The sequence below is a fragment of the Gastrolobium bilobum genome, unplaced genomic scaffold (genome assembly GCF_033153095.1).
Source record: "Gastrolobium bilobum isolate Gb01-03AN ecotype WA unplaced genomic scaffold, APGP_CSIRO_Gbil_v1 utg3828, whole genome shotgun sequence".
Taxonomy (NCBI): Eukaryota; Viridiplantae; Streptophyta; class Magnoliopsida; order Fabales; family Fabaceae; genus Gastrolobium; species Gastrolobium bilobum.
In genome coordinates, this window is record NW_026898686.1 from 301840 (window position 1) to 323732 (window position 21893).

General features: G+C 35.1%; 2 protein-coding genes across 3 annotated transcripts; one reads left to right on the forward strand and one right to left on the reverse strand.

Moving 5' to 3' along the window:
- Positions 1-2233: 2233 nt before the first annotated feature.
- Positions 2234-5792, reverse strand: LOC133318331 (pentatricopeptide repeat-containing protein At2g15820, chloroplastic). Its single transcript, XM_061520319.1, has 2 exons — positions 5224-5792; positions 2234-4398 (listed from the first exon to the last, which is right to left on the reverse strand). Exons 1-2 carry the CDS (start codon positions 5776-5778, stop codon positions 2557-2559), a joined length of 2397 nt encoding a protein of 798 aa, XP_061376303.1. The 5' UTR covers positions 5779-5792; the 3' UTR covers positions 2234-2556.
- Positions 5793-10646: 4854 nt separating this feature from the next.
- Positions 10647-14664, forward strand: LOC133318332 (serine/threonine-protein kinase SRK2E). 2 transcript variants are annotated; one of them, XM_061520320.1, is made up of 9 exons: positions 10647-11226; positions 12079-12153; positions 12242-12343; positions 12427-12480; positions 12595-12687; positions 12752-12880; positions 13708-13812; positions 13895-13993; positions 14101-14664. In XM_061520320.1, exons 1-9 carry the CDS (start codon positions 11050-11052, stop codon positions 14392-14394), a joined length of 1128 nt encoding a protein of 375 aa, XP_061376304.1. In that variant the 5' UTR covers positions 10647-11049; the 3' UTR covers positions 14395-14664. The 2 variants fall into 2 exon arrangements, with proteins under 2 accessions (XP_061376304.1, XP_061376305.1); XM_061520321.1 differs by having other exon boundaries at positions 12788-12880.
- The last annotated feature ends 7229 nt before the right edge of the window (positions 14665-21893 follow it).

Consider the following 21893-nt stretch of genomic DNA (forward strand, 5'->3'; position numbering starts at 1 on the left):
TACAACTCAGCCTATGTCAGGTCAAACCTGACCTAGTATATTTCGTAGAATAGGCCGGGTTTGGGCCTTGAAAAATCTTGTTTAATAAATAGGCCGTAGGCCGACTTTCACAAGGCCTGACCTATAAGCTTACAGGCCGGCCTATATTGTACTATTTGTTTTAAATAAAATAAAATAGAATAAGTATGCCTTGAAAAAAATAAAAGATATAAATTTAATCAATTGCAATTATTTATAACTTAATTATATTCGATTATATTTTAATAGAAATCTGACTTTATTTCTTATGTAAGACGAACCAATATTTTAACATGTTAGATTGTGTATATGAATATATTAAAAGGTTTTTGGGAGAGTTATACTTACTACAAATATCATGATGTGTTTGTTGGATTCATGTAGTTATTTTAATTTACATAATATGAATTTGTTTGTTGGAGCTGATGAAATATATGTTATTTAGCTTGAGCATTTTGCTTTTGAAAGTGACTTAAATGCAGATTATGATGAATTTTGTTGTTATTCATGGTTCTGCTTGAAAGTTAAAAATTAACAGGCTAATGGGCTAGGCCAGACCATTTTATTTTTTTATAAACGGGTCAAGCCAGGCTAACAGTTAGACTCGTATTAGGCTTGGGCCAAGCTAAATTGAAATTTTTTGACATAGGCTTGAGCTTTTCAGGGTAAAGCTTGGCCCAGCGCAACCCACTTTCACCCCTACCAATGGCCAACGATATTGGTGTTCGCTAATTGCAGCCTCCCCAGCAACAAGGGCAACTAGAAACGGGCCCCCATCACGGATGAAGACGGTACCATAAGGAAGGATATATTTGTCAAAAAAATCTTGTATAATTTTTTCAGCCCATGGAAATTGGATAGTATTTTAATTTAGAGAATACACACAAAACGGAATTTCGAAAAAATCATTTTTATAGGAATTTTTTTTAAAATCTTCTACCAAATATTGTCTTTTTAGATTATCATTTTTAGTTTCCCAAAATTCTAAAAAAAGCCGTGTACCAAATACCCTTAATTTCGTAACTAAACGAAAATCGTTTAAATGGTAGCGTCAAATTTTGTGAATTAAAGGGGGGAAATCTTCTTGATACCACAACTGATTGACAGTAGAACTGAAAAATAAAGAAGAAAGGTTCGCCAGGGGGATGTAATGTACACTCCATGTTGATGGGACGTGAGAAGTGATATTGTGTGAAACGTGCTGCATATAGTTGAAAATAATTACGAATCATTAGACAAACAACTGACTCGGTTGTATTTGTACAGGGCATCTCATTGATGTAGGAGTGGGTTTATTATTTATTATAATTTCAACCTTTTACACACTGTAAAACCAAGTCAACAGCATTTCCTTAAGACCTGGAATAACTTAGGTGGACAGGATCATACAAGGGTTCAACTTATGCTTAAGATGGCAACTAAAGAAGAAATCCATTGGAAGGAACTTGAAAAGAAGTAAAAATGGAAATCATAGAAGCCCCTTTGCCTAAATCTTCTAGTCTTGTGATTAAGGGGATAAGATTTAACACAATCTTCTAGTCTTCTAGTCTGTGTGCAGCCCTAAGTTTTGATAGTTCTATCACCAAAAAATTAAAAAAAAATAAAAATAAATTCCAGCAACAGAAAATTCCTATACCCCTTAAAAGACAACCTGAGATTCTTCTTGAGTTTTTACTTCGGCACTCACAAGGAGATCAAGTATTACCATTAACAAAATTTAAAATCTCCTTGGACCTCATCTCAATATTGGCCTAAATAACCGATCTAAAAGTTGATATAAAACTCATTACAAACCTCATCAAGTCACAACTGAAATAATTTGTCTGAACTCCAAAGATTCTACATATGTATTCTGATTAATTATTCATACCGGATTTGATTTCAACAACTCTGTAGCATCATGAGCTCCAAAAAAATCGAAAAATTGTTCCTTAGAACATTACACAATGTAATAATCCATATACTAAAGATTTTCAGCATAGCCATTCACATATTGTTGAATCACAACACCTTTTATCTATGTGATTTTGTCACCAATGTAAATTTACTTTTCCCAAAACAAGAAAGTGATAATTAAGATTGGTTATTTTCGGTAAATGATGTTGGCTTTTACTTTATATCGGTAAGTATCATAATTTGTGGTAGAGGATAATACGCAGTTCTCATTTAAAGAAGTAAGCTGTTGAAAAGAAGAATCATGAACATTCCAAGCAATGCCACAACCCATTTGAAAGAAAGCATAACTCAATATGTAGAATAACAGTACTTTTAATTCTTTATGCAAATTAACTCGATAATACAGTAGTGACTACTCTCTAATTCTCTATGCATTGGACATTAGAAATATACAACTACGAATATTTCAGAGGATGGTTACCAAAATATTAAAGAAAGCCTTCAATTTGCAACCATAGCAGCCGCTTCGGTAAAAAGAATCACTGGACAGATATCAAACATGTTCAAGCCACAGGTGTAAAAGCATAATCTGACCAGGCAAACTCCTATAAACCATGACCATCAATGTAGCATCATCCTTTTTCATTCATCTGAATCACTATTGAAGTTAATGTCTTGAGTTGCCATAGATTCTTGCACCAATGTCTGATCCCCTGCTTCAGGAAAATAGTTTACATCTTCTAAAACATATGGCTCAACCAATTTCCAGAACCAAGTTGAATGGCTCCCGAGAATACCAATCCAAAATACCCTTCCTTTTCTCTTGACTTTACAATCCATGGACATGGCTTTAAACCTTTTGACAATGATCTCAACACCCTCACGACTTCCCTTTATCTTCAGTAAAATATCCCCTGATGAATTCCGATGCCCCCCATACATGTACCAGTATGCAAGAACACACGGTGACAACCACCTATGTATTAGTTTTGGAATTGTAGGTTGACCTTTTGTCCAAAATTGATCTGCGTAAAAGCCAAAATGAGAGCTCACAATGCTGCAAAACTTATCTGGTATGTTCTCACTGTCATCACTCGGCTTACAAGAAGGATGCAGCCACTCATAAAACTGGCGATGTAAATGACTCTTCAGGACATGATGGCTGTGGGAATTGCCATCAAAATCAAAACGTATAATGTGATTCTTCCTGTGGTCATCGGAATCAATCTGCAAACCACCTAAAAGCAACCCAATTAATATTTCCCTCTGCTCTTTGCTTAGCTTCAGGCTTATTGGTTTTTTAACAACTTTCCTCCTCAAGCTCAGGATATAGTCAAGCTTTTCCATTAATGGGGTTTCAATTTCATACCTTTTTAGGCACATAAAGTCATAGATCTTCTCTGCCTTTAAGTGATTTCCCGAAGAGAGGTATCCACTTAGAATGATGTTACACGATCGAGCATTAACACCAATAGTCCCATCACGATTCATTTGGTTAAAGATATCCTCGGCCTTGTCAATATTACCAACTTTCACCAAAGAATCCAAATATATACTATATATAGTACAATTAGGACGACATTTCTCCAGGCACTGGGAGAATGTCTCTTCCAATTTATCATGTAATTCCAAATTGAAGTACATGTTTAGTAAATAAAAATAGGATGGTGTAAGGGGCTCCAGACCACTCTTAACAAAATCTGTCATGATTGACTCTGCAAATTCTGTTTCTTGTGCTTTGCATAGTATCTCTATTATTTTATTATATGCTGGAACACTTGTTTTACCTAGTTTCAACTGCATTTCCCTAAATATCTCCAAAGACTTTATAGGCATGCCAACCTTTGAGTAGACTTCCATTTTATACACAAATGCCGGTGATGGGGGATTGCTTTCAAACTGGAGAAGTTTGAACCAAGTTTTCTCTGCCTCCTCCACCTCCCCCTCCTTTGCGCAAGCCCTCAAGATGGATATTAGCACCTCTCTGCCCTCTTCAATTCCTGCATGTAGCATCTCTTCCCTCAAGTCTGCTATTCTTTCTTTATCTATGGAATCCTGATAGCTATGTAGCCAAATTAGACCCCCATAAATATCTTTATGTATATCAAGTCCAGTTGTAACCAATTGATGATATACAAACTCAGCTTGCTTAAGGTAATGCATTGACGAGATCCCTGGTTTGCTTATGAGAGCTTTGAAGAGGGAATTATGCAAGCTAAGACGGGGCTGGTAACCACCCAACTGAATCATACGATTGTAAACGCTGCACGCTTCATCCAAACAACCTTGAACCGGGGCACTGAGATAAGCAACAATTAATATATGGAATGTTGACTCACTAGGAACACGGCCTTGATCGATAATATCATCAAATACCTCACGGCACTTTGAAAACTTTCGCTCTTTACCCATGTAATCTGCTAGTTTGGTAGAAAGAGCAAAATCAAATCGATACCAACTCTGTTGCATCATCCACTTGTATACCTTTAAGGGGGACAGAAGTAATTAAATTTGTGAACAAATTCCAGCTTATGATGAGACTTTGTACAATGTTCAGCTTAAGTAACCAAGCAAATAAATAATTACAGCCACATACCAATTCCAAGCAGTACAAGAAACACGGAATAAACAACCAATTCCCTGGAAGGAGAAATGACTGATTTGATAAAAAAAACATTTCAAGGTTTAAGAAAATTCCACGATGAATAACAATGCAAAACAAGCAACAGGGAAGCTTTATACCATTCAGTCATTCACTATTCCATACACAAATTTATATTAGATGGAAAAAACCAATTCAACCCAAAAAGTTAAACTGTTATGTGAGATTACATTAATAATTTTATATATATCTAACACATACCATCACATAAGAGCCCACTGGACTTGAAGGATGAACAATGCACAAGCCCACATGTTTGTGCTAAGAAACTATTAACTAAATAGAAGGGTGAGGATCGAACCCGTGACACCAAACCTCACCTCTGATATCATGTAAAGAACCAATTCAACCCAAAAGCTTAAGTTGTTAGGTAAGGTTACATTAATAATTTTATATATATGAACCATTTCAAATAATTTTATATATCTCTAACTGAACCATTTCAACCCAACAGCTTAAAGCTAAGCTGAGAAGTGAAACTCATTTTATATATCTAACATTAGCCATAACAAGAACATAAAGAATTTTCATCCTATTATGACTCTATTTACCTAAGTTTAAGAAATTAGGCACACCATGAATCGAATATATAATAATAATGAAAATTAAATAAAGAGAAAAGAAAAAAAGAAACAGGAACACCTTACCCTAAACCCAGACTCATTCTCTCGAATACGCAAGCAATGCACGATGACATAGGTGGCGTCTTCTTGCCTCATCCACTTCTTCTGCGCATTCAATATCCTCACCAGAGTCCCCGCCTTATGCGCCGGCAGCTCCTTGCACAGCCACGCCACCCTCGCCCTCCGCCACTGCTCCGGCAACTCGCTCAACTCCTTCACTTCCACCTCCGGACTCGGCAGCTTCTTCAAGTCCGCCGTCGCCGCCGCCGAAGAAAACCTGTCGAAGTGAAAATCCTCATTTTCCGGCAGCTCTTCTTCTTCCGAGGAGTCGCGAACCGCCTGCTGCGGCTCGACGCTGACGGAAAGGCGTGGGAACTGGCGGTGGCGCGTGAGGACGGGAGAAGAGAGCGTGAGACGGTTGAGACTGGGGAGAGAGTGGGAAAGCGTGAGAGAGCGAAAGAGTGTGAATGTAGAGCGCATGGAGACGAAGAAGAAGAAAGGGTTAGGGTTTGGATAAGAGTTATTACTAACCGGAATTGGAATAAGTTCTTGACCTCTCACTCGCACACTTACCACCATGTTCTATGGCTCTTTCTCTCTGTGCTCTGAGTTTGTGATTATTGATTACGTTTCATCATCATCATCATTGAAGGTGGAAGCCATCGTTGTTTATTGGGCCTAAGCCCAACGTGGAGACCATTGGGCTTGGTTATTTATCTGGGCCTGCTAATATATTTTCGGGTTGAGTTAGTTTGAAATTGAATTGGCCAATCCCAAATATATTGAAAAGATAATTTTCTTTTGGTATAAATGATCTCTTAAAATGTGTTGTGAATACATACAGTAAATAAAGTCAAATGTAAGTGTTGAAAACTTCTATAAATTGAACTTCACATTATATATGCGATTAAGGTAAGTTAAGCACTTTGTAATGTTCGGTTGTATGTATTATTGTAAGATGAAATAGAATTATAACTTTCTTGTTATAGAAAAAGTTACATTATAATGGAAAAGTCCCAATTTTTAATCTCTGCTTTGTTCTAGTCTAATGGCCTTGCCCAAAGAACCCAAATGACTACCAGACAAGATCACCACCACCTAACATGTGAAGTGTGTGACTCCTTTATATACTCCACTTACAATCTCTACACATGCATGACCTATATTACAAATCAAAGATCACACAACCTCACATATAGTGGAGCCCACAGGCTGAAAACGATAGCATTATACTTTGCGTACTTAGAGAGAATCTCCAACGTCTTATTTAAATGGATCTTAGGTCCTCATTATTCATTTTCTCCATTTGCTCTTCTTTGTTGTTTATTCTGCTGAAATCTCACCTCAGCCATAATCGTAGCCCAATTCACCTCCCTCATTTCATCCTCAGCTAGTTTGAGGCTACTACAGTAACTCCACATAGCTCTTGTCCATACCATTGCATCTCTTGTCTTCGTCAAATTAACATACTTCACCCCGTGATAAAATAAATCTATGTATCATACTCTCATTCAGTGTAGTTTCAATCATTATAATGATTTTAAAACTTAAATATATAACATTTCCTATAAAGAGTTTATAAAAATAATCATAATCTTAATCTTTAATTTTCTTTTCTCTTAATCTTATTGAATATCTCAATCAAAACAATCAGCTAATAGAATACACATACATGTTCAAGATCAAAACATACAGATTAATTTAAAATGATAGACTTTATGTTTGATCAGTATAAACAAAGTAAGAGGAATTGAATTTATTACAATTTTCCAGGTGCCAGCCTTTCGTTTTTCATATCCTATGATGTTTAAAATGGAAGAGACAAGGAGAAACGAAGTGGGAAGGTAAACAACGTTGGAGTTTTCTTGCTGTTTCTGACCTTTATATGCAATGTAAAAGGAAATATTGTAATGGGTGGGTAGTTCATTGGAGTTTTAGTCAAACAAGAAACTGGGGCAACAACTATTTTTGGAATTAAGCAAAAACCATGTTGCCTAGTTGTTCTTATTTTGTTACATATATCCTTATTTTCTTTTTTATGTATCCATTTCAGTTTACTTAAACATGAAGTCTCGACCATTTCAACGTGTTCCCTTGTCAGCCACTATCAGCTAAACCCACTCATGCATATTCTACAATTCTATTAAAATTATCATCCATTTTATAATTTTTGGAATGCGTGTCTTCCTTATATAAATATATTAAGAGTTTCATGTTTATGATGTTGTAGGAGATAATTTTATTTTCTACACACACATAAAAGTGTGTAGGGCCTATTTATTTTTATCCCTCCTCTTCACATGACCCCATATGAAATTCACACACTTTTATATATGTGTAACATATAATTTAATCTTCTATAACATAAAAAATATTAATCCCATATATTATTTATGGCTTTTAAATTTTTTTTTGCTGCCCATCACTCGTCATTAGGGGTATAAATAAGTTAGGTCGACCTATAGAGGCCTATGATCTCGCCTATATTATGCCAGACTTGACCTATTACAAATAGTAAAATAGAACATGCTTAGACTTTTAAAAAAATCTATTTAGAAAATAGGTTATGAGCTTTTTTGTATATGTCGGGACTATAAGCCTTCAGGTCAGCCTATACCATATTATTTATTTTAAATAAAATAAATAAAATTATTATTTTAATAATTTTAAATAATAAAGTAATATTATTTTAATTATTTTTTTAATTGTTGAATGTTTAATAGACATAAACAAACTACCAGCTCTAGGTCAAGACTTTTATTTTATAAATATAAATCATGTCAGACTTGTAATTTTAGGCCTACACAAGTTAACAGGCTAAGACAGACCCAATATATTTTTACACAAATTTAATCTATTTAAGTCAAGCCTAATTTAACCTAGTCTAGTTATATCTCTACTTGTTTATGTAACGCGAAAATATGTATGATTTTTTACTTATGGCTGAATTACGGATCCTCCTCCTTTTGACTCTAACTTGGGATCTAGTGGTAAAACTTGCCAAATAAAAAATGTTTGGGAATTAAAATTAGGGTTTGTTTTTTCCGATGTTACTTTAGATAACTTTATCTAATGTTTATCAAAACGACGTCGTTTTGAGACGGAAATCATGACATTTTTGTAATTTTAATTTATTTCAGGGTTATAATAGTCTTTATCACTCTAATTTTTTAATAACTCCAAAACGACGTCGTTTCGATGAATATTAGATAAAGTTATCTAAAGTAACATCGAAAATTTTTTTCCCTTAAAATTAATGTTAAAATAAAAATATAAAATGATAAAGTAATTTTTCTTTAAATAATCTTAAATTTTTGGGAGTTTATGGCCCAACAATTAAAAACAGTTATTTTAATCTCTTTAAAAAATAACCGACGTTAATCATAGATTGTAATATAAAAATTATCCTTAAGTATAGACATTGTCAATAGGATATTTGATTAAGTGACTACATTGATATAATTTTTTTATGATTAAAAAATAAATTAATATTAAATTTCTGTTATAAAAATAAATTTATATTATTATTATTTGCAAGTTGGTGCGAATGTGCGATGCTTGATTCCGCAGCAACTTGTCCTTGTCATCATCCCCTTTCGCCGCAATGCATGTCTCCATGTTCAGCCAATCCACTGCATTTGCCCTTCTTTGCCGTTTTCTTTTTTCTTTTTTTTTTGCCTTTTATTAAACACTTATTTTAGCTTTTAAAAATATGTGACATATTTTATTGTTGTAAAAATTATATTAATTTAAATATTCAATGATATAATGTGATAAGAATTCAATTTCTTAAGATAATTTTTAATCTCTTAATTACGAATAATAATATTAATATAATCTCTCAATCATGCAAAATAAATTATACTATATTCTTCAAATTATAAAAAATAATACTAATTTAATTGTTTGATTTCACAGTCTGTAGAATATTGTTTTTCATCATTAAAAACGTAAATTAATGTTAAAATTAGTTTGAAAACTATTGTCATTATACTTATATTTTAGATGACTTAAAAGGATATCTGCTTCTTTTTATCTTATTTTCCTTTTTTTGAAAAAAGTTGTCGTGATGTTCTTGTTGTTAAGCCTAAATTCAGTAAATAGGTCAATTCATTCATATATATATTTTTTTCATTCTTTATTTCTCCTCCCCTCTTCTTTTCCTTTATCTCACTGGTACCAAAAATCACCCACAATACAAAAACTGGCCACGTTAGTAGAAACAAACTTGTGAAAAATTAAAACTCCCATTTTATCTTCCATAAAAAGTACTTATACATTTTCATAACACATTATCCTAGCAATTCTCTTAATACTTTGGAAAGAAAGTATTAAATATATATTTAACATCTTAGAAACACAAAAGGTATTTAAGAATTTTAGAAGGATTAAGATTTATTCAAAAATACCTTTTAATGACTTGCATAAGAATGTATAAGAGGTGAATGGTTTTATATTCTGATAACCTTACTGTTTAAATAAACAAATATTAGTTTTTGAATTTTTAAGAAATTAAATACTTATATAAATAATTATGATTATTCAAATGGGGTTTTAAACAAATTTAATGGGAATATTTAGCTAAATTATTATTTATTAGTAATTAAAAAAATATTAAGATGATACAACATTATTAAATTTTATAGTAATAAGAGAGTGTAATTTTATGCATTGTATATGTGATTTTTATACTACTATTTAATTTTATATTAGTACTTCTTTCTGAAATACTAAATTTATTGAACCATGTATAATATTCACTAAATATAAGTATTTTTACACCGAAATGTATTAAATTAAATTCATATAAATCGATAAATTGTTGTGAATTGTGATGCCTCCTATTACCAAACTCAATAAAGAAAAAAAAAAAGAGTCCGAGCATATAGGGTAATAAATTTAGTGAATATAGTTTATCATAAATTGTTTTATGATCACATTCAAAAGTTGATGGAATCCATTTTTGTTATCTACAATTAAGGATTAAATATAGAACTTAATACAACTTACTCAAATTCTTGATTATTAAGCCAAATTTAATAGCTTTTTATTTTTTAATGAATCTTACCTATTTTTTTATAGGTTTTATAAGAGTTATGTTGTAGGAAAAGTAATTGTGTTATGTTATAAAAATTCGTTTTGCGTGCCGTAATTTTTTTTTCAAACATGCAGACCCCACAATGTGTAGAAAACTCTTTGTGGTCATGTTAAATTATGAATACAAATCTCTTTATATATATAAAATAAATTTATTTTCAAACATCATTGATTTTCTTATCTTTCCTTTAGAAAAAGGCGTAGTAATCTATTTTTTGTGTTTATGGATCACACTTTTCACTGATTCAGAGACAAATATAACTGGTCATTAGCATTGCCCTATATGAAAAACATTATATAAAAATAAAGGCACCCTTACGTATATTTCAGATTCTCAGGTTTTGGATAAAATCAAAAAGATAAACTTTGGAGCAAGAAAGACAACACAGCACCATTTACGCACACACAGAGAGAGAGAAAGAAAAGAGAAAGAGGGTTCACGAGCGTATCACCGACCTTCTGAACCTGCAACTTCAACTTCAACTTCTAACTTCAACAACCACTGCAAGTTCTGAAAAAAAAAAATTAAAAAAAAAAATCCCCCAAGTGCTAATTTGATTGGGTGGGTGAAACCTTCACGGGGTTCAAGTCTCTTTCTTCACCCACCAACACCACCAATCATCTGAACCCAGTGGTTCACGCCGACCCACGTTCTCTTTTTGAAAGATCTGATCTGGGTTTTGAATGTTTCAATGTGAAGAGTTGAGCTTTTCTGTTGCATAATAAAAAAAGGTGAGATTTTGAAGTGTGGAAATGGATCGTTCTGCGATCACTGCTGGGCCAGGAATGGATATGCCGATCATGCATGACAGTGACAGGTATGAGCTCGTTCGTGATATTGGGTCTGGGAATTTTGGGGTTGCCAGGCTCATGAGGGACAAGCACACTGAGGAGCTTGTTGCTGTTAAGTATATTGAGAGAGGTGATAAGGTTTGAGCCTAATTTGTCTCTTCTGCTTCTTTTTTTTTTTTAATGTTTTGTTGGTGCTTGCAAAGTTTTGGTATATGTGTATGTGGGTGGAAATTTGGCAACTGAATTATTGGTTTTCATTCTTTCATGTCAAAGATTTTAATTTTTTTAGTAAGTGTTGATTGAGTGGTTTCTTTGTAATTAATTGCCTTTTATGGAATTTGATGTTTTAGTTTTGAGTTGGATAGTACAAAAGAGGTGTTGATGATTAATGGGGGTATACATCTCAGTTTCAGTCTTTTAAGAATTAAGATATATATGTATGTGTTGCCTTCTCTCACCGTATATACTGATTTATGATATTCTTGTTTTTGAATGGAATTTGAATCCTTTGGGGGGAATATTGGGTGCTTATTTAAATGTGAACCGAGTTTTTGCTTTGTACCTATAAATTGAGCTTCATGGTAGGTTGAATCTTAAGCATTAATGAACGCCTTAATGAGGTGACTCTTATGTGAATTACAGGACACAACGAGAAATGTTAAGAACACTTTTTGATTACTCGTAAACATAATGATTAAAGTATTTTTTTTTTTCTTGAAATTCTGTGGCCTCGTTAATGTGAAATTCTAAACGTTGGTTGTGGTGGTTAAATTGAAAGTAAAATTGCTACAGTAAGCTTGATGACAGAACTTCTCAGTAGTAAATGAGACTTGATAACTAAGGGCATAGCTGCTTTACCTCCCCCAACATGGTTACATTGAATTTTACATGCTAAGATGTGGGATAGAGTTGAATGAATTTTGGAAGGAATTGAATGCATACGGTTTTCTCTGCTTGATATTGAGCTGAACCATGCTTATTTCTTAACAGATAGATGAAAATGTACGAAGGGAAATTATAAATCATAAATCACTGAGGCACCCCAATATTGTGAGGTTCAAGGAGGTCTGTACTCTGTACACATCCAATGTCTTATCCAATTTCTTCCTACCCGAGATGTATTTTAATTAGTTCTCACGCACTGTGAGTATAGGTTATATTGACCCCTACCCATTTGGCTATTGTCATGGAATATGCTTCCGGAGGAGAGCTATTTGAGCGAATATGCAATGCAGGACGGTTTAGCGAGGATGAGGTTCTTATATATTGAATTCGTTAATTTTTGTTGTAGTGCTGTTGTGTTTACCTTTAATGCACATTATGTTGTGTGTGCTGCAGGCACGCTTCTTCTTTCAACAACTTATATCAGGGGTTAGCTACTGTCATGCCATGGTAAATATGTTCAGCACATTTTGTCTTTACTTTTTTACAATAGTGCATTTGCTGCCCAAAAGATATAGCGAGATGTCTGACTTGAATAACTCTATTTGTCTTCTAAAATAAAAGCAAGTATGCCATCGTGACTTGAAGTTGGAGAACACATTGCTGGATGGTAGTCCAGCTCCTCGTTTAAAGATTTGTGATTTTGGGTATTCGAAGGTATGCTTTTTTCTTCATACTTCTTTTACCAGCTTAAAGTATTTTGTCTTTTTTTTTTTTAAAGATCTTGACTCGAATCTTGACTGTCTTACTTTTGCAGTCCTCAGTGCTACATTCGCAACCAAAATCTACAGTCGGTACCCCTGCATACATTGCTCCTGAAGTTTTGCTTAAGAAGGAATATGATGGGAAGGTATTTTGTAACTTTTATCCCCTGAAGAAAATTCTTTCAATTAGTGAAATTCTGAGAATTTTCAATTCAGATATTCTTTACTTAACTTCTGTGTTCTTACATACTTTGTTTATGCTATCTTATATAAACCTTTGCTGTTTTCCTTATAATTTTCAGTTTGCAAGTTGACATTTGTGACCACAAACCTGTTAATTGGTTCCATGCCCTGTAGAATCTACCAACTTAATATCAGGAAAGAGACCATCAACTGAAAGTTTTAGGTCTATCCTGGGAAAAACTTAAGGAAATGTTCTGCAATGACCAGGGATTTAGTTGGATTGTTGCTTGTTTAGCCTCATCCCACTTGTTTCATATAATTTGACTTTGGTTGACCACTGGTGTTGATAAGGTTAGGTATCCACTGGAGAAAAACCTACTAGAATGGTCAATTTAATACTTCTCACCCTAACCAGAATATTTTATGCTCCTCTTTCTCCCAATCAAAAGAAGAAACCCAAGAGTGGAAAATGGAAAATCTTTTTCAATTTAAGACTCATTGCAATGTTTCACGGTTCCCCAGTGTGAACGGTTCTCTCCTTGCCTTTCCCTTTTGTGTGTGTGCTTTGAGTGGAGTGGGAACTTGATGAGAAAAAAATTAATAAATGTGGGAGTAATGGGCTTGAAATGTGTATGATTTTTCATTTATGGGTTGAAAAACTATGCTTGATCTCCTATACATGAAACTTTAAATATTAGATGTTAATGCAGTTGCACTGCTTTCAGACTAGCTAGCTATTTTCTTGTTTACAAATACTCTCTACTGATGTTGTCACTCATCTATGACTCAGATTGCAGATGTGTGGTCTTGTGGGGTGACCTTGTATGTCATGTTGGTGGGTGCATATCCTTTCGAGGATCCCGAGGAACCTAAAAATTTCCGGAAGACAATTCATGTAACCTATTGCACCTTTTTTTTAGGTCAATACTGTAACAATATAGAATCACTTTTCTTAAACTGTTGTATTTTTCATGCAGAGGATTTTGAAAGTCCAGTACTCAATTCCTGATTATGTTCATATATCTCCCGAATGCCGTCATCTGATCTCAAGGATCTTTGTTGCAGACCCTGCACAGGTCAGTTATTATTATTATTATTATTATTATTATTATGTGCTTTATTTATATAATTGAGTCCTATGATAGATAAGCCTATAAATTTTCCTGACATTGTTTTAAAACAGAGAATAACTATCCCTGAGATTAGAAACCACGAGTGGTTTTTGAAGAATCTTCCAGCTGATCTCATGGTTGAGAATACAATGAACAACCAGTTTGAGGAGCCTGATCAACCAATGCAGAGCAGTGAAGAAATCATGCAGATAATAAGTGAGGCTACAATTCCTGCAGCTGGAACTCAATCTCTCAATCAGTATCTTACTGGTAGTTTGGATATTGATGATGACATGGATGAGGACCTAGAGTCAGATCCTGAACTTGATATTGATAGCAGTGGAGAAATAGTTTATGCAATGTAAGATGCTGGAAGACAATGGAAACTGGCTTCTTGGATCAATTTAGATATTATAATAGCCTAGGTTGTTCAGTAGGTTTGGAATATGTGGAAGAAAAAACATTTCACATCTACCAAGAAAGGATTCTGTGATAAAAAAAAAAAAAATTCTTAATATTGTGAGAGGATCCATTGTGCTTGTATTTTATGGTCTTTCCTGATTACATTATGCTTTGTAATGATAGTTGTGTTGTTGTTATATTATGAATTGGTTGTCTTTCCCTTTCCACCCTTCCTTGGCATCCTGTTAATACTTACTACTTGGTTCTATACTCATCTGGTTTTGTGTTTTTTCAAAATGGAGTATATTGCTTCAAACGTTGAGCAATGATTAGACGTTTGCAAAAATTCCTACTTTACGGTAATGCTTACTCACAGTGTTTTAAAACTCGGCTCGAACCGGCCGGGTCGACCCGGGACTCAGTGACCCGGTGGGTTCCTCGATCAGAGCAGGTAGTTGGATCGCTTCTGCAGTCAACCCAGATTGGACCGGTTGACCCGGCCGAAACCCGGTTGACCTGGCTTAGACCGGTTATTCCTTTTTTTTTTTTAGTAAATTTTGTTTTTTGTTGATAAGAACTCTTGAATTAAATCATATTCATATTTTATGATGAATATGATTAAAAGTAAGGTGAAAATAATAAGGTATTTTAGATTAATGCAGTTTGTTTATGTAATTTAGTTGCATCTTATAATGATCTCATGAAGTTAAGTGGTGATAAACACTGATGGTCTCATGATCTCATCTCAACGGTGGACACTTTTTTTTAGTGTATATTTCATGCATACTATTTGTTATCATGATAACGGTGACACTCTTTTCTTAGTGTATATTTCATGCATACTATTTGTTATCATGATTTAATTTATCCGTATCATGTCAAGCACAAAAGGTGTATTTAACTTATATTGCAATTTTAATCCAATATTAGGATATAGTCTAGAGCTAGAAGCTTATAAGTATATAATATTTGCTATCATTGGAAATCAATTTATTTTTTGAAGCTCATTGATAGTTTTCTTATGTGAGTTTTTATTAATATAAGTAATATTTTTATACTTTTAATATGTGAATAGTAAATTCGGTTAAACCCGGTTGAGCCAGTGATCCAGTACGTCGATCGATTCGATGACCGGTCCGAGTTTTAAAACACTGCTTAGTCATATTTGATGCTTTGACACCTACAAGGCTGTATATTGGTCAATACATATATTTTTCAAAGCATGCACGGGGTTGTATGTATTAGATATATAAAATTATTAATGTAGTTTTATCTAACAGTTTAAGCTTTTGCGTTGAATTAGTTTTTTATATGGTATTAGAGTTTTGGTAGCACGAGTTCAATCATTACCGTCCCTATTTAATTACTAAATAATTAAGTCTCGTGAAATTTTTAACATATGTAAGCTGGGTTTTATGTTTCATCTATCTTTCAAGCCTAATGAATTTTAGTGTGAGAGAGTGTGTTATAGATATATAAAATCATTAATTTTATCCAACAATTTAAATTTTTGGATTGAATTAATTCTTTATAGTATGGATTGGACGTGCACATTCTAGGTATGATCTTGCTCGACCTCACGCATTTCTTTCATGCAATTGCAAATTGGTATCAATCCTGACACAAAAATTAAGACTTCTCAATACACCATCCCCTAATATGATATGCAATTTTTGTGTTTGGATTGATATGCATTCACGTGTTGGCGGAAAATGATATGAAAAAAAATTCATATTTGGTTATATATTAACACTAAATAGAATATGAGTTTCTCTTTTCTCATGTCACATGAGATAACATCTCTCATGCTATAGACATAATAAGTGGTAGGTCTCACCACTCGTTAAAAAAATAAAAAAAATAAAAAAAAAGATAACACGGATTTCGATGCCTCATAACATGAGAAAGCAATCTGCAACATGAGAAAATAATTTTCCAATATTAGTGTAAATCCCTAAATTTTGTTCATTACATTGATAATAATAATATTTTATTAATATTATAATTATAATTATTATAATAATAACAATTATTATTATAATGATAATAAGAAGAAACAAAAATAAGAAGAAAAATACTCTATTAACCTACAATACTACCTAAGCTCATTCAGCTGTCATCCCCAATCTTCCTTTTCTCTAACTAGCCCTATTGTTAGAGAAGGAGACACAAGGTAATGTTGCTCGAAGGAGAACGTTTCTTCATCTAAGCACTGCCATGCAAGTCGGCTGGCTTTGTTTGGGAAAGATACTAGAGAACCAAATATGGAAAACAGACAGAGATTGAAAGATTGAATCATGCACCAAAATAGAATTTGCAGAGGACCCAGACTGTTGTTTTTAAAATATGAACCCTAAAAATTAAAATATTGCATTTTTAATAAAAAAAATTACGAACATTGTTGTTTTAAATCAATTTACCGATTTATTACACTCAGTCACGTCAAAAATGGGTGGGACCAACACACTGCTCATACATTTTCTTGGTATGACCACTCACGCTCAAGCTAAGCGTAATCTAACACATCTGCTTTTTCTGAGCGCGACCTAGCAACCTAATCTCCCTAAATTGGGCACGAGCAGTCACGGTTGCTGGCATGAAAGTTGCTGGAACTGTTGTAATCGGGTAATATACACAATGAGGTTGGAGATGATGAAGTTCTTGTGAAAGAGATGAAGAGACGGTGAACAATAACCCACCTCTTTTTTGCTGATGACATTCTTCTGTTCGTCGAAGCTTCTGTTGAGGAAGCAGAGATCATTCGAGTAGTTCTTGATGGGATTTTATTGCAAGTACAAGAACTCAAGAGGAAAAGCTAAGAAGTGATTGATTGATTTGTTTATGGCCTGATTTGACTAATCGTTGATGCATTAGAATTTGGAATATTTTGTGACACTGGATGCACCTTGATGGCATGTAATTAGTTTTGCGGGGCTGCCAAGTACTTTTGCAGCCTATGGATTTCTTACTATCTATTTTGTATGACTGTATGTATTGTGGCTGTGATTATATAATTAGTTTAGTCAAACAGCCTTGTAAAACTATAATTTATCGTTAGATGTACTATCACTACAATGTTGGCTTTTTGACCACTGCAGCCCTTTATTAATAATTATTTACCAAATTGCCCTCGATTAGAAATTATTACGAAAAATTAACCCTCCAAACAAACATAACACCAATCTGCCCCTGTTTAACCGTTGACCACGAAACATACCCGGGTACCCCACTCCATACCCAGGTATTTTTTTTAAAAATCAACCATACCCGGGTATGTAGGGGGTACCCGGGTATTGTTCTTCAACCTGGAATTTTTTTGAATTATTTACCCGGGTAGATAAAGGGGTACCCGGGTAGATTTCGCGAATAGGGATTTTTAAAAGCCCCGGCAGCCCCCATTTGGAAAACCCACAAAGGGTACTCGGGTAGAGAGCTGCTGAAGTGCGATTTCGTCCATTCTGGGAGCACGTTTGATCGATCATCTCAAGACTTTGTCATCATCCTTGGCGCACGATATGGGTTCCTTCTACCGATTGAAATTTCAAGATATGTTATTTTTTTCCGTTTGAATTTCTGATTCATTATAAAATTCGGCCTGACCTTGATGTAATCATGTTTGCATTTTAATTTATTGCTTTGCGTATTGTTAATTTTCGTTTTCAAAATGCATTCTGATTTGTTGCTAATAAAAAACCCTAATCCTAACCCTAACCCTAACCCTAAACCTGTTTATCCATATTCTCTGAAATTGAATTTTTTTTTTAATTTTGTTTTACAGTGTGATTGCATGGAGGACAGACGCCCTGCGAAGAAGAGAGCGGTGAATACTAAAGGGAGGAGCAAGCACCGACATGATGTATCTTCCTCCTCTCAGCCCCAGGTTGTGCATCAGGCTCCGGACCTGCCGTTCGGATATTTATTTGAGGATGACGCTGGTGCACACGAGCGGTTTGTGAAGTTTTTCATGAGCCGAAAAATTTGTGAGCCGAAATCACTGGATTCGGCGTTCTTCAATTCGGAGCGGTTCGACATAGTCCCACTTCTTCAGCAAACGCATTTGCTGGTGCTTGCGGAGATGAGGTGCCCGTACTCAGAGGTCATGGTGCGAGCATTCTACCAGAACCTGGGCTATGTGCATGGTGAGCTGACTTCCCGTGTATGCGGGATTGATATCATCCTTACTGCTCCTATGTGGACAGAGTTGCTGGGATTTGACTTCGACGGTGAGACAGGGTCAGCACTATATGACGGAGACAACCATCATATATTTGGTGGTTATGATAGGGAGGCTGTTGTGGCTGAGACCAGGAGGGCAGATGCAGAGGCCGGACAATTTGCTCATTATCCTGTGAGCAATTTGTCCGTGTCTGCCCGCATACTTCATTATGTGGTAACCCACATTATTTTCCAGCGCCCTCATAATCATTCGAAGGTGCTGGAAGGTGACTTTGTGATATTGTGGGCCCTCCTTTACCATATTAAGGTGAACTGGAGGCACTACATATGCATCTTGATGTGGAAGGCGGCCAAGTCAAAAAAGGCTGAATTGCCATTTGCATTCCTGGTCCAGAAGATTTTGCACATATTTGGTGTTCCTATGGCAACTGAGACCATGAAGACAGCCACAAGATGGAATGCCATCTTTGGGGAGCGCCTTTTGAAGCAATGCAAGATTATGCAGAGCCCAGCAGGTGTGTGGTACTGGAAGAAGGCACCTGAACCACCAGAGGTCCCCCTTCAGCACGATGCTCAGATGGAGGATGCAGGTGCAGGTAAATGTTTTTTGGATTTAGGGTAGCATTAGGGTTAATGTTTTTGCACCATCCACATTTGAATGTCTACTTTTTATGATGTTGATGCAGGACTTGATGATGATGACTCAGATGATGTTGTCCATGTTGTTGATCCCACTCCTGCACGTCGCAGCCGCACACGGCGACCACCAGGTCCACCATCACTTGAGGGGGGATGGACAGCTCCTGAGGGAGGATGGACATTCGATCATGTGATGGCCTCCATGTATCGCTTGACATGTGGACAGGACGCCATGATGAGTGAGTTCAGGGGCTACAGACAGAGTACAAGCAAGTGGCGAACAACGATGGAAAGCAGGATGACACGCTTGGAGGGTGGATCAGCAGGGGGTCATGACATAGGTGATGAGGCTGGTGAGGACGACGACGACGATGAGGACGACGACGACAATTACCAGGATACACATTCGAATTCCAGGCAGTAGGGTTTAGGGTGACATGGCTGGGGTAGATTTGACTTATGTATTTTGTTAGGCTGTAAGTTGGATCTTAATGTATGTATGCAGCCCATTTTTGGTGGTATAGGGTTTTATCTCATGATGTAATCGTGTAAGTTGGATCTTCATTGATTATTGTCTGAATCAATATCACCGAATATATATAATTTATTAAAGCAAATGTGAAAATTTAATAACTTACCGCTACTAACAGGGTCAACATGAAGTGGTGAACTGACAGGATCAACATGAAGTGGTGACATGACTGGGGTACCCAGCCTTACAGCGCTCGTGTCAGCGTCAAAATTTTCATCCACGTCAGTGTCAGACGAATCACCCTGTGGAATAGCACTTTCAGATTCTCCCTCATCTTCGCTGTCCACATACTCCTCATCTTCATCGTCTTCATCCTCATCCATTGTTACCTGAGCAGGTGCAGATGATCGTACAATTGTATCTTCTTGAACAATACAGTGCGCAGTGGTTGTATGCACCGGTAACGATGAAGACTGACTAGCATCAACTTCAACATATATCTCAATCATTTTTAATACTTTCCATCCAACATACACATCTGTGACGAACTCCACATCTTCATCATCATTGATATCGTTACCAATGTAATATATTGTATCCATATCCACAACAGTCTCTAACCTGGCTATCATGCGGTGGATGGAATGGATGCCTTATGACCCTATTTTTTTTGGAGAATTCTCTCCTTTAGTTCATTGCATGTAGTGCCCACTTTGACTTTCATCGTTTTTGTTTTTCCTTCAAATCAGACACCGTTCGGACCTTCAAAATGCCTTCCATTGTAGTAGATAACTATAGGTACCATGATAGGACTTGAACTCATCTTTCACACGAAAATTTGGGTTTAGGTTTTGGGTTTGGATCTTGGTTCGGATTTTTTAACACAAAATGGAAATGTGGAGGTGTAATGCCAATGTCCTACCAAGATTAAGCTTTTTGAGATGATGAGATGAAATATATGTGTGATGTTTCAGAATAGAGACGTGAAGGGAAACTGATTTGGGGAAAAAAAACTTTACCTCGCAACAATGGCCGAAACCCTTGGTATTGGGTACCCTATTCGCGAAATCTACCCGGGTACCCCCTTACCTACCCGGGTAAATAATTCAAAAAATTTCCAGGTTGAAGAACAATACCCGGGTACCCCCATACATACCCGGGTATGGTTGATTTTTTTATCAAATACACGGGTATGGACTGGGGTACCCGGGTATGTTTCGTGGTCAACGGTCAAACAGGGGCAGATTGGTGTTATGTTTGTTTGGAGGGTTAATTTTTTGTAATAGTTTCTAATCGAGGGCAATTTGGTAAATAATTATTAATAAAGGGCTACAGTGGTCAAAAAGCCCTGCAATGTTGGTATGTCACTATTAAGGAATCACCATCTAGATGTCAAGATAAAGGGTTGGAATGGAGCGCATCTTTAGTATAGCTATAGCATGAAAACTGGGTGCGACTGTATACTATATACTATGTACTACTTATAGTACATAGTGTAAAGTATAAAAGTTATTTTTCTTTTCTTTTCAGGAAACGTGGCGCATTCGTATTCGACTGATGTATATACTCCTGTAGTATATTAGATTTTTCTTATTGGAATGAGTATGAGAACACATATTTTACATATAGGGCAGATTTAATGAAGAGCATTGAAGGTTTTATGATTCAATTAAGAACTTAATATAACAATGGTTTGATGTTATAAATTCTATTCCCCATTAATTAGAAAAGTTAGAACTGAGAGGGTAATCTAAAGACCTTGGGGCTGTTCTAAATGAATAAATTCAAATGTGGTAGGTGCATCTTGTATATAATTGGAATTTTGGGCAACTAAGTTCAATCTCTAGGTAATCAATTTTTTTTAAATTTTTTTTTTTGATATTGTAACGCCTTCTAGAGTTGATTGAATTGTTTTACATGCTATCTTATGCGTATGCAATGTGTGTGATGATTGCTTGTACCATATTAGTGTGAAATACTCTAGTTGACCCGCGGCGTCTTAATTATTATCTTCTCTCCGGTTCATTTTCCACTTATATTGTGACACGTGTCTTACTTTTATCAAATTAATAATAAATAATTTATTTTAAAATTAAGAGAGAGAATGATTTAATATAAAGTAAGACACGTGTCACAATATAAGTGGAAGATACACCAAGTTTTCGGTGCATCCGT

Excerpts from the sequence above, each read along its gene's own strand:
- LOC133318331 (XM_061520319.1), bottom strand. The coding sequence starts at position 5,778 with ATGGTGGTAAGTGTGCGAGTGAGAGGTCAAGAACTTATTCCAATTCCG. Across the intron at positions 4,399-5,223 it reads AGAATGAGTCTGGGTTTAGG|GTATACAAGTGGATGATGCA; the intron begins GTAAGGTGTTCC and ends TCCCCCTTAAAG.
- LOC133318332 (XM_061520320.1), top strand. The coding sequence starts at position 11,050 with ATGGATCGTTCTGCGATCACTGCTGGGCCAGGAATGGATATGCCGATC. Across the intron at positions 13,813-13,894 it reads ATTTCCGGAAGACAATTCAT|AGGATTTTGAAAGTCCAGTA; the intron begins GTAACCTATTGC and ends TTTTTCATGCAG. Across the intron at positions 13,994-14,100 it reads TTGTTGCAGACCCTGCACAG|AGAATAACTATCCCTGAGAT; the intron begins GTCAGTTATTAT and ends GTTTTAAAACAG.